The sequence below is a fragment of the Doryrhamphus excisus genome, linkage group LG6, assembly GCF_037039965.1.
Source record: "Doryrhamphus excisus strain RoL-2023G ecotype Guam linkage group LG6, RoL_Dexc_Guam_v1.1, whole genome shotgun sequence".
In the NCBI taxonomy this organism is placed as follows: domain Eukaryota; kingdom Metazoa; phylum Chordata; class Actinopteri; order Syngnathiformes; family Syngnathidae; genus Doryrhamphus; species Doryrhamphus excisus.
Genome location: NC_136362.1, coordinates 10,726,018 through 10,739,328, shown reverse-complemented (window position 1 = coordinate 10,739,328; position 13,311 = coordinate 10,726,018). Strand labels below are relative to the sequence as shown.

Here is a 13,311-nt window from a genome sequence, read left to right as displayed (position 1 = left end):
TGCCACCGTGCAGCCTTGGTTTTCTATGTTCTAACTATAAAATCTTTCAATAACTATGACAAATAAGGGATTACTGTATTGTCCAAAATGGAAACCAAAAGAAGGACACACAACGTTCTAATATTCCCAAAGCTCTTTAAAATTCTCCTCCTTGAGAGCCATTTCGCGCTGTAATGGCAATAATGGTGATGATTATCACAATCAGAGCCAATCATTGGTCTTTTGAGGGTGAAAATTACTCCTCAGTCACCTGCCCGTCTCCAGGGACCGCCTCTAAATGCCCTTATTACCATCATCAAGGGCACTCATGTGTGTGTGTGTCTTTTTTAATGTGTGTCTTTTATATGACTAACCCTGATGACCCGCAACGTCACTCTCGGCGCCGTAAAGCACCACCGAGTCCGACAGTATCTACCAGGGCTGGGGCTGCTCCACGGGGAGCCACGACGGGCACACTTTCCACAGTGTGACATGTTTTTTTTTTTTTTTTTTTTTTGCCCGATGCCTTTAGGACATTGTGTGACAGTGTGGAGCCCAGCTGGCTAAGACCAGTTCAACAATGAGCCTGCAGTCAATGGACCGGAAAGCTTTGCTGCTAGAACCCGGTGCCTGCGATACAGAAAATGGGGCGGCGTCCTGACTAATGATTTGAGAAATAGGATAAATGAAGTGCCTCAATTTGTGTTGATGATCTTTTATTCTTATATTAATATTCAAAATACGTCGTGTTAATCCTTTTGTTTGCCTTTGCTTCGGTTTTTCTTCATCATTTATACATCTGTGCTTTTATTTTCTGATGTCTGTTTCCTGTTTACTCTGATTTTGGGTGCTGGGGGGCACACTCGTTTATGATTTGCAATTTTTTTTGTGGAAAAAATATTATTCAAAAAGTATCATTTGAATACATGAAAGGAATCTTTAATTATTAAATTATAATTTATTTTAAATTAAAAAAGATAACATAATTGCAATTGTTTTAATAAAATGTTATTACTATTATTATTATTATATTTTATTATTTCTTTTCATTATTTCTTCCCCATATAGACACAAAATCACACATACAGTAATATACTGTAACTAAAATGCACATGTAGGCCCACAAACAAAATATAATAATTTCCTGCTAATGTAATAGTTATTAAATTTGTAAGAAATTCAGCGGGAAAATGTTATTACATTTGTGGGAAATTTATTACATTTGCGGGATTATTACATTCAAAGCTGCAAATTTGTATTACGTTTGTGGGCAGTTATTACGTTAACATAGTCGTGTTTCTCACATTCTATATCTATATATATTGCCGGCAATTGCAGCTCTGTTTGGGCCCCATGGCGGGTTATTTTTATTGAGCTACACTCAATAAAAAGTCATAGGGTGCTTTGTTTGGGTGCTTCATTTTGCGGAACGACACAGTTTAGGGAAAACAAACTAGTTTGTTTTGTTCATTCATTCATTCATTTTCTACCAATTTTCCTCAAAAGGGTTGCGGGGGGTGCTGGAGCCTATCCCAGGCGGGGTACATCCTGGACTGGTGGCCAGCCAATCACAGGGCACATATAGACAAACAACCATTCACATTCACATTCATACCTATGGACAATATGGAGTCGCTTAGTTTGTTTTGTGCAGTATGCTCATTTTTAGTGGAGATATGTAATGAAAATCAAATTATATGAAAACCGAGGGGAACGAAAACCGAGGTTTGACTATATTTAGTTCGGGGGGGTATCTATCAGGGCTTTTCCCCCATTGTCTATTTTTCTGTATTTTCTGTGACATATTTTCCATTGAAAATGAATGGACACTTTCAATATCAATTTATTTTGCTTGCACAGGTCATGGAGTGGTCGTCAATTCAACCTGGTGGTTGCTGGTTCGATCCTCAGTCAACATGGTCACATGCTTTTTCCTGGACTACCGTTACCTGATGCATCTCTCTTTCCCTGTTCTTCCACCTCCCATGGTGAGTTTTATTGTTCTTATTATTCTGATACTCGTGCCGCTCCGTTAAAGACTTTATTGAACCAACCGACCTGCATGTCCTTGAAAAAAAAACTCTTGCATCCTTACACATTTTGTGATGCAACACATGAAGATATGCTAAAATGTTATATATATTTCAAGAAAAAAATGCATCCCGAGTCTGTTATATAGGTGAAAAAGCATTATTAGTGTAAAATTTTCATTTTTTAATTTTCATTTTGTTTGAGTCTATATGATATCTTGTTTATGCCTTATTTTCTATTAATTATTTTCTATCTACTATATGTAATGGTAATGGTTTTATTTCATTTGAACATGCATCAGATTACAATTGAATGCATCACATAATCAGTTCACAGTTCCACATGTCAAAAAGGAGTAGGAAGAAGCAAAGCTTATTAAATCCTACCCCTCCATCTGGTACTTTTACAATCAGTAACTGTTATATTTGTTCACTTCCTGCTTTCCATAATACAGTTTACTTTTACAATCAGTAACTGTTACATTTGTTCACTTCCTGCTTTCCTATTTTATTTTATTTTATTTTATTTTATTTTATTTTATTTTATTTTATTTTATTTTATTTTATTTTATTTTATTTTATTTTATTTTATTTTCATAATCAGTTCCCAGTTCCACATGTCCAAAAGGAGTAGTAAGAAGCAAAGCTTATTAAATCCTACCCCTCCATCTGGTACTTTTACAATCAGTAACTGTTACATTTGTTCACTTCCTGCTTTCCATAATACAGTTTAAGGGTTTTTTTTGATGAATTTTTAAATTTTGTAATTTTTTTCCCATACCGAAGTACGAGGTGATATGACCATACAATTACATTATGTGTACCATAATGTGTATTGGGTGGTACAAGTGTAAATGTGACTATAGGGGTGTTATTTCATGTCCAGAGGGCTCTAATCATATTAAAATTCCTATTTAGAAGGTTCTAAACAGGTTTTCCATGCTCTAACTATGAAAATATTAAATTTATAAATAAGGAATCCATTTTTTTGCGGAAATTAGCTTATCACGGCTGGTCATTTTCATATACGCGATACAGTATATATTTTTAATGCAATCATGTGATATCATCATTGTGATATGATGCACTAGTATGAATGTTTTCATTGTGGGGAGCGTCTGTGTTGATGTGGTTCGTGCCCTCTATCAGACGAGGCCCCCGTGTAACTGTGACCCGGGATCAATATGCAATCTAACCACCCCTGAGGCTGGACCCACTGAGATTATACACACACGGCGCAGCAGAGCGGCTGCCAACCGTCTATCAATTCACTCTGGTCTCTACACGGGGGAAAAAAACATTTACAATAACTGGCCTACAAAACGCACATTGCGTTATGGCATCCAGACGGGGGTTTCCATTAATGGGTACACACAAGCAGGCCACGGAGGATGAGAGTTTTGGCTTACATGTTGGTGTTAGCTGTGGAGGTGAGCCACTCTCCGGCAAGACCGATGATGTCCAGGCCTGAGGACAACTGGTTGAAGAAGCGAGGGTGACCTGAGAGGGACACAAACGTTGTTTAATTGTCGTATGTGTCCTACTTAGCTAACATTTGGTGTTAATGTGAACCCCCCCGAGCAATAAAACCTAAATAGATCGTTTTAGCACTCCGCTAACAAGGTTAAAGTACGACAGCCGTTTAGACTCCAAGGTCCTTTGCACACGCAGCCTTAAAAAACCCCTTCAGCTTGAATGCAGTCATGGATAGAAATGTAAATGCCTTGCTAGTCGGCTCACATCGTAAGTAGCTCATCCAGGGCTCTCCAAAGTGCGGAACCAGGGCTCATTTCATTTTTTTATTGGACATTCGGAAAATTCATTTCACAAGAAACTATTAATTCACCTAAATGATGTCATATTACAAGTAAAAGTAACATTGTTTTAGTCGTGTAAAGTTGAAATATTTTTTGAAAAAATTATTAGAATTAAGTCAAAATCTTGTGGAGAAAAAAGTCATAAATCAGAGTAGAAAATGTATATATAGAAAAATGAAATATTCGGGAGAAAAAAACAGCACAAATGAAAACAAAACAACAGAAATGTTATGAGAATAAAGTCAAAATATTAAGAGTAAAATGCCTTGGAGAAAATTGTAAAATTTTGGGGAAAAGTTGTAAAATTTTCAGTAATAGAGTCAAAATATTATGGAAATAAAGTTATAATTAAGAGAAGAACATTTACTAGATGAATGGTGAAATAGCTAGGGGAAAACAGCAGAAATATTACAAGAATAAAGTCAAAATATTAAGAGAAAAACTGTCAATTCATTTCACAAAAACTATTAATTCACCTAAATGATGTCATATTATGACTAAAAGTAACATTGTTTTAGTAGCGTAAAGTTTCAATATTTTTTGGAACATTCAGTTGCAGAAAAAATGATCAGAATTAAGTCAAAATATTGTGGAGAAAAAAGTCATAAATCAGAGTAGAAAATGTATATATAGAAAAATGAAATATTCGGGAGAAAAAAACAGCACAAATGAAAACAAAACAACAGAAATGTTATGAGAATAAAGTCAAATATTAAGAGTAAAATGCCTTGGAGAAAATTAAAAAATTTGGGGGAAAAGTTGTAAAATTTTGAGAATAAAGTCAAAATATTATGGGAATAAAGTCATAAATAAGAGAAGAACATTTACTAGATGAATGGTGAAATAGCTAGGGGAAAACAGCAGAAATATTATGAGAATAAAGTTTTGGAAAATTAATATTCCAACAAGAAAATAAGTGGCAATTTTTAGGTGAACAAACTCCTAAGATAAAATCATTTTAAAGAAAAAAGTCAAAATGTTATGAGAAACAAACAAAACTTATTATAACTTGTTATGAGATATGAGATAAAGTCAAATATTATGGAAATAAAGTCATAATTACGAGAAGGAGATTCACAAGAAGAAAGTTGAAATAGTTGGGAAAAAGCAACAGCAGAAACGGGGAAAAAAACTGCAAAATTTTCAGAGAATAAAGTCAAAATATTAAGAAGAAAAATGGCATCTTCTAATGAGAAAAAAGTCACAATTATACAAGAATAAATGTATAATAAATAATCAAACAAACAATGAATTTGTAATTTTTGGAAAATTGGGGTGGGGGAAAAAGCTATAATATTACAAGATTGAAGCCAAAATATTATGACAATAAAGTCATAAATATGAGAAAGAAAGTTGAACTATTTGGAAAAATAAATAACAAAACACACACAAATTTAACAAGAAAAAATATGCATGTCAAGGAAAAAATAAGTCACAATTTTATGAGAAAAATATATTAAAAATATATTATAGTTGCATTGAAGTTGTTGAAATATGAAATAAAAAATACATAATATTATGAAAAACAAATAAAACAAAGAATGAAGTTGTCATTTTGGAAAATGAGGTGGACAAAAATGTTATAATATTTCGAAAATCAAGTCAAAATATTACGGGAATCAAGTCAAAATATGAGAATAAAAATTTCCAATATATTTTGTTGCCTCACAAAATATTAATATCAAAGTGGCCCTTGTCAGATCCATAAAGTACACACTTATTATTGCATTGTCTATCAAGCGCCCCGTACAGTAAAGGAGAGAATTATTTCAGCACCACGGAAAGCTCCTAAATTCTTGTCTGTGTTTCTTGGGAAAGCGAACATGAATCTCCGAGTTAGAAGTGAAGCGGCCACCGAGTGATGTACGGGTTTAAATCCCAAGGGACAGTTTAGCCGCTGTCATTTTAACAGCTGCAAACAGGCCGTGTCAGGACGCCCTCCGGCAACACTTGCTTTAATAAGCCAGATGAGAGGGCGGGGGGCAGGTGGGGGGGTTGCCTTATTAGCATGGGTGCCCTAAATAACACATGATGATTCACCGTTACGTCACATGATTATCACTACACCCCGTAAAGGATTGTATACAAGTCACTTTGTTTATTTCCTACCTGTCCGGACGCCATATTTGAGCGTGTCTCTGCAGTCCACCAGGATCTGCTCCAGAGATTCCGGCTGGTCGGAAAGCTCCAGGTTGAAGCCCTCCATCCCTTCCAGAAGCTGGTGAGGGTGGTGGAAGTCCAGCACCTTGGTAGAGCGGTCGAAAGTCTTCTTCACGTAGTTGGTAAGGATGTCCACCACTTCCAGTAAGAACTGCATGGTCGGTTCTTCTCCATTCTTTGCAGGCAGAAGGTCTGGGAAGGTAGATAAGTTTTTTTTTTTAAATCCAAAAATAGGCGCTTTTTCCGCAGAAAACATTTCATAACTTGTACCAAAAATTTCGAGTGTCCAGTGTTGAAACGGTCTCTGAACGCACCATAGTGTATTGTTCGATTAGTGCTTTAAATGTGTTCCATCAGGGCATGACGCTCTCCCTTTTATTGCAAATGTTGCTCCCAAAATTGAAGTATCATGTCAAAATCAAGCTAGGAGGAGGCTGTGTTTCAAAGTCACATTTTCGTATCAATTACTGCACATTTTCCACAGAAAACATTTCATAAATGTTCATAAATGTTTCATATATTCACTGTTAGAAAATTCCCACAATTTTTTCATTGAGTGTTGACATTTCGGACTTCAACAGTCTTTGAACGCACCATATTGTTCTGTTCCGATCAGTGGCGAGTACCCATGCATTTTATCCTTAAATTGTGTTCCATCAGTGCTTGATGCAGTCTCTTTTATTGCAAATGTTGCACCCGAAATCAGAGTAGCATGTCAAAATCAAGCTAGGATGAGGTCATGTGTTAAAAATACACATTTTTGTATCAATTACTGCACGTTTTACCACCATTTTCTGTGTATACTTTAACAAAACTATTCATTCATGTTTTAATTGTAAACGTTTGTTTATGTGGTATGCTAACAGTATGTGCTAATATGCTAAAAACAAATGAAAATCAAGCTAGGAGGAGGCCGTGTGTTAAAAATACACATTTTTGTATCAATTACTACACGTTTTACCACCATTTTCTGTGTATACTTTAACAAAACTATTCATTCATGTTGTAATTGTAGACGTTTGCTTATGTGGTATGCTAACAGTATGTGCTAACATGCTAAAAACAAATGAAAATCAAGCTAGGAGGAGGCCGTGTGTTAAAAATACACATTTTCGTATCAATTAATGCACGTTTTACCACCATTTTCTGTGTATACTTTAACAAAACTATTCATTCATGTTTTAATTGTAGACGTTTGTTTATGTGGTATGCTAACAGTATGTGCTAATATGCTAAAAACAAATGAAAATCAAGCTAGGAGGAAGCTGTGTGTTAAAAATACACATTTTCGTATCAATTAATGCACGTTTTTCCACCATTTTCTGTGTATACTTTAACAAAACTATTCATTCATGTTGTAATTGTAGACGTTTACTCGTGTGGTATGCTAACAGTATGTGCTAACATGCTAAAAACAAATGAAAATCAAGCTAGGAGGAGGCCGTGTGTCAAAAAGTCCCATTTTCGTATCAATTATTGCACGTTATCACCATTTCATAGCACATTTTCCGCAGAAAAGTGTTGACATTTCGGACTTCAACAGTCTTTGAACGCACCATAGTGTGCTGTTCCAATCAGTGACGAGCAAAAATACAATTTTTGTATCAATTATTGCACATTTTTCCACCATTTTCTGTGTATACTTTAACAAAACTATTCATTCATGTTGTAATTGTAGACATTTGCTTATTTGGTATGCTAACAGTATGTGCTAGTATGCTAAAAACAAATGAAAATCAAGCTAGGAGGAGGTCGTGTGTTAAAAATACACATTTTCATATCAATTACTGCACGTTTTACCACCATTTTCTGTGTATACTTTAACAAAACTATTCATTCATGTTTTAATTGTAGACGTTTGCTTATGTGGTATGCTAACAGTATGTGCTAATATGCTAAAAACAAATGAAAATCAAGCTAGGAGGAGGCCGTGTGTTAAAAATACACATTTTCGTATCAATTAATGCACGTTTTTCCGCCATTTTCTGTGTATACTTTAACAAAATTATTCATTCATGTTTTAATTGTAGACATTTGCTTATGTGGTATGCTAACAGTATGTGCTAATATGCTAAAAACAAATGAAAGTCAAGCTAGGAGGAGGTCGTGTGTTAAAAATACACATTTTTGTATCAATTACTACACGTTTTTCCACCATTTTCTGTGTATACTTTAACAAAACTATTCATTCATGTTGTAATTGTAGACGTTTACTCGTGTGGTATGCTAACAGTATGTGCTAACATGCTAAAAACAAATGATTTGCTTTTTACATGCTTATCTTCTCTATGAGGGAAAATAATGTACTAAAAGCATATAATAGTTCAACCCTAATTAAGGGAAATTCAATGTTAAAGTAAAAATAAAAGAAATACATCAATAAAGTATTTAAATTGTAAATAAAATAATATTCTCTGGTAGAAACGAAGAGTTAAACATGCTTTACGATGACGGTGTTTCTCACCTCGGGCAAAGAGATTGGAGAAATCGGTCTCGGTGCGTCGGAAGCGAGCATCCCTGTCACTGTTGTCACAGGAGAGCAGGTTCTTCTGGCCCAGTCGGCCCTTCTCCTCCAGGCTGTTGTTCTTCTGCAGGAACCCTAGCGTGTTGCACGGGGAGGTGCACGAGTTATCACCAAACATCTCCATCTCGCTCACAAAAACACACACACAGTCGAATCTTTGTAATAATGGCTTTTTTTTACACTTTTTTTACTGTTAGTTATGCATCATTAAAAACTATTTCTGATGGAGGCTAAGCAAAACTAGTCTATATATAGAAAATAGACCACACCCCCATTTGTGCTCACACACACACACACACACACACACACACATATAAAGAGGGTTAATGAAGTATGGCCAAAAGCCAGCATGTCTGCTGTCACTGGGCCTGCATGGTGATTGGTGCTTGTGAACAGGCCCATAATCAGGCCCATACATTGTCACCATAGTGTAAATTCTCACATGGGAAATCACTAAATGCTATGTTTTCACTCAAAATTATTATCAATAATATGATATACAGTGGATGAAGCAGCACTCTTTTTAATTTTTTTAATTTTTTTTCTAAATTTTATATATATATTTTATACCTATATATATATATATAGGTATATATATATATATATAAATTTTAGATACATATTTTATACCTATATATATATATATATAAATTTTAGATACATATTTTATACCTATATATATATAAATTTTATATATATATATAGGTATAAAATATATAAAAATAAAAAAAATTAAAAATTAAAAAGAGTGCTGCTTCATCCACTGTATATCATATTATTGAATATATATATATTTAGGTATATATATTTAGGTTTATACCTATACATACATATATATATATATATATATATATATATATATATATATAAAATTTAGAAAAAAAATTAAAAAGAGCGCTGCTTCATCCACTGTATATCATATTATTGAATATATATATATTTAGGTATATATATTTAGGTTTATACATACATATATATATATAATATATATATAATATATATAATAATATATAAAACATAAATATATATCTAAAATTTAGGAAAAAAATAAAAAAAAATTTAAAGAGTGCTGCTTCATCCACTGTATATCATATTATTGATAATAATTTTGAGTGAAAAAATGACATATATATATATATATATATATACATATACATATATATATATACATATATATACATAAGGGCTGCTGTGTTGTTTGTCTGCTTTGGAGGCAAAATGGAAAAGACACGGTCCGTGTCCGGGGGGCGGTCAGGGTGGGTGAGAGGAGCTCTCATCATCACACCCACGGGGCTAATGTCCACTGACCTTCAGAAGATGAAAACACGCTGTGACAGTTCTCTTCTCTCCCTGCCTCAACCGTGGCCTATTTGAACAACCTGCCACTTTATCTGGCACACACGACCCTACTGACGTCCACGGACCGGGTCCCCCCCCCCCCCCCCCCCCCAGTGTATCAATCATGGGCGTATTTACACAAAAACAAAACAAACTTACCGCAAATCTTCATGCCCAGTTTCCGTGTGCATCCGTGCATCCACGCATACTCGTAGGCTAAAACAGAATACAACTTTTTTTTTTTTAAATGTTGGATGTTGTGCGCAGCCCCCCCCCCCCCCCCCCCCCCACGGATGGATGATGCAAAAGCCGGCCAAGCAAGCACGGTAGCAGGGAAGCGGCGGCTTCGGCGGGGATGCATGACGACCACCATGCTTTGGACGTTTAAAGGCGTAATGGCGGCACGTGGAGCGCGGGAAAGCGTCGAATAATGATGGAGAAGCCGGAATGATATCGATATCTCGGTAGTGTCGGTACCCAAAAAAAAGAGAAAAATCGACGATATTGAACTCATTTGTTTATTAAACTTGTCAGCAATTAGATGAAAATATAAAATAAAATATTATATCATATTATTATATTTTATTATATTATTATATTATTATATATATTATATTATTATTATTATACATCATAATATTTATAATATATTATAAAAATATAAAAAATATTTCGTTATGTTGTTTTTAACTGTGCTTCTTTGCCCCCCTCCCCCCAATAATAATAATAATAAAAAAAAATCTCATTTGTTTATTAAACTTGTCAACAATTACAGGAAAATATAAAATAACATATTATATTTATAATATATGATAAAAAATAAAAATATTTTGTTATGTTGTTTTTAACTGTTTCTTTGCCTTCCTCCCAAAAAATAAAAATAATAATAATAAAAATTGATGATATCGAACTCATTTGTTTATTAAACTTGTCAACAATTAGAGGAAAATATAAAATATATCATATTATATAATATTTATAATATATTATAATAATATAAAAAAAATTTCGTTATGTTTTTTGTAACTGTTTCTTTACCCCCTCCTAAAAAAATAATAAAATAATAATAATAATAATTCAAACAGGACCATTTTCTATTCTAATCAGTATCGGCCCGAGTGGACGTGGGATCGATACCAGAATTTTTTTCCCGGCATCGCCCAAGCTTACTTTTTCGTGACGGGAAGAGTCCTAACATTTCCGACCTATGAGGCCAAATCAATAGGAACACACGCACACGCGCGCGCACACACACACCCAGCCAAAGGGGGCGGGTGCGGGAATTAACACCCGTGAAATGAGCTCACGGAGGAGGGCGGGAATTAATTGAGTAAAACTGCGCGTGTGTGTGTGTGTGTGTGTGTGTGTGTGACTGGAGCGAGCTGGTGATGTCCCGGAAGTCTATATAGCAGACGTTTATAATAGTCTATCATACACACACACACACACACACACACACACACACATACACACACGAGTGGGCATGCATGAGCAGAGAAGAGGCCCATTGTGACTAAATGCAAAGCGACAGAATCACGGAGGGAAAAAAAGAACGAATTTTCACATCATCAAATACATATATTTATTGTAAACAAATACACACACACACACACACACACACACACACATACAGCCACCAGACTGTAGATGAAGCACATAACAGATCCATAATGGCGCCATCCAGCATCAAATATGCATTCAAACATTTACACACCGTGCGCAGAAAATTGCCTCATCGTAAAAAGTCCGCAATTATTATGAATAATTACATGAAATTGCACATAAGCGCTAATGCATGCAACATAGGGCAGAATATTCTACCTAATTTGCTCAAAATGACGACTAAGACGCAGAAAAATGTATATATATAATATAAAATATTTCCATAAAATCCTTTCTGACTCATTTAAAGTCAGAAAACAACGAAAATATGTATTTTTATTACGAAAAAATGACCAAAATCTCAATAAAATATTATTTTTTGGGGGAAAAAAAGGCCCAAAATGCATGCAATAAAAATCAGAAATAAATTAATTAATATCAACACTGCTGAAAATCAAGTTAGAATAAAAAATAAGTACAATTTAAATATCCAAATTCATAATTATAATGAATAAGTGCTAATGTACGCAACATTGCGCACAAGCATGAATCCATATTGATATAATATTTATTCTAACCCAGCAAACGTGTTAAATAAAAACATCTAGAATTATAATCAATATTTGCATTAAAAAAATAAATCTCCAAAAAAATATTTATAAAATATTTTAAAAAATGTGCAAAAACACAATATAAAACGACCACTACTCCAAACGTGTGCAAAGCAATATGTTGCAGGATATAATATTCTCATTAAAAAAATACTATAATGGCATTTTTTTTCGATATGGCGCACTATACTCTGCGCACTCAGACAGACAAGCAATGGGGGGGGGGGAGACAGACAGGCAGCTGTGATGGCTCTGTTTTTAACCGCAGTGATTAACGACGGAGCCCACACAGCAAATGACCCGGTCGAGAGTCGCCCCCCCCCCCCCCCCCCCCCACCACCACAACACCCCCAGACAGAGAAGGAGGGGTGGCGGTAGAAGAGACTGATGGAGTGTGCGCACTTTGAGCAAGGCACCCAAATACTCTCAGCCATGCACAGTATGAGACCATCATATGGGGGGTGAGGGGGGGGGGGGTGTCGATAGGCGTGTTTATTCACATACTTGTGGATGGGGGTCTTAAATTGGCGGTGTTGGGGTCTTGGTCCCCCCCGGTGGCTCTCGGTTCTGACGTGGCCATTTTTTAAAAAATCTGATCCCCAGATCAGACTCAATTCAGCTGGAAATAAAACAAGATTTATGAAGCTCAATAAACACTTTTTTTATCATATATATATATATCTATATATTAAATCTGCACGTGCACATTTTCCAACCTGACCTGATTGGATGCGCAATTTTGGAAGCACAATTGCGCACCCGCAGCAGACCTTGACACAATGAAGGGTGGAGATAAACACTTACATCCATTTCGGAAACGTGCTGCTATATTTCCTTTTACGCATTAAATTACGCATTAAATTACGCATTAAATTGTATCAAAGCTACAGTATATCACAATGACGAATAATAATCATAAAAATAAAGTGAAATATGACCATTTTTGTAGGTATAAATGACACATGAAACGAATTTAAATTATGATTAATTGACATTTTTGTAAAAAAAAAAATCGAAATATCAATTAAGGTGAATTGCGATTACAGTTTTACGCACAATAGACGCGCCAAAGTGATAGAATCAGATACGTCTTACCGGTGCAGGTACACGGAAGGAATCCACACACACTCACACGCACACACGCACGCACGCAGTAGATGTTGCGCACAGAAGCGAGCCAATCAAATCCTATCCAGCGGTGCACAAGTGAACACTGTCTCCCTCAAGAACATTTTTATGCCTTATTTATA

At 35.1% G+C, this 13,311-nt stretch overlaps 1 protein-coding gene across 2 annotated transcripts in view; it reads right to left on the bottom strand.

Moving 5' to 3' along the window:
* Window positions 1-13,311, bottom strand: part of gad1b (glutamate decarboxylase 1b) — a 22,057-nt gene extending 8,746 nt beyond the window's left edge. The window contains exons 1-6 of one of the 2 annotated variants that reach the window (XM_058069320.2): window positions 13,157-13,311; window positions 12,566-12,680; window positions 10,008-10,064; window positions 8,451-8,585; window positions 5,936-6,178; window positions 3,419-3,509 (exon numbers count right to left, since the gene is read on the bottom strand). In XM_058069320.2, the coding sequence (XP_057925303.1) occupies window positions 3,419-3,509; window positions 5,936-6,178; window positions 8,451-8,585; window positions 10,008-10,064; window positions 12,566-12,641 (602 nt within the window). In that variant the 5' untranslated portion in view covers window positions 12,642-12,680; window positions 13,157-13,311. The remainder of the gene's footprint in view (window positions 1-3,418; window positions 3,510-5,935; window positions 6,179-8,450; window positions 8,586-10,007; window positions 10,065-12,565; window positions 12,681-13,156) is intronic. The other variant, XM_058069321.2, reaches the window with a different exon arrangement.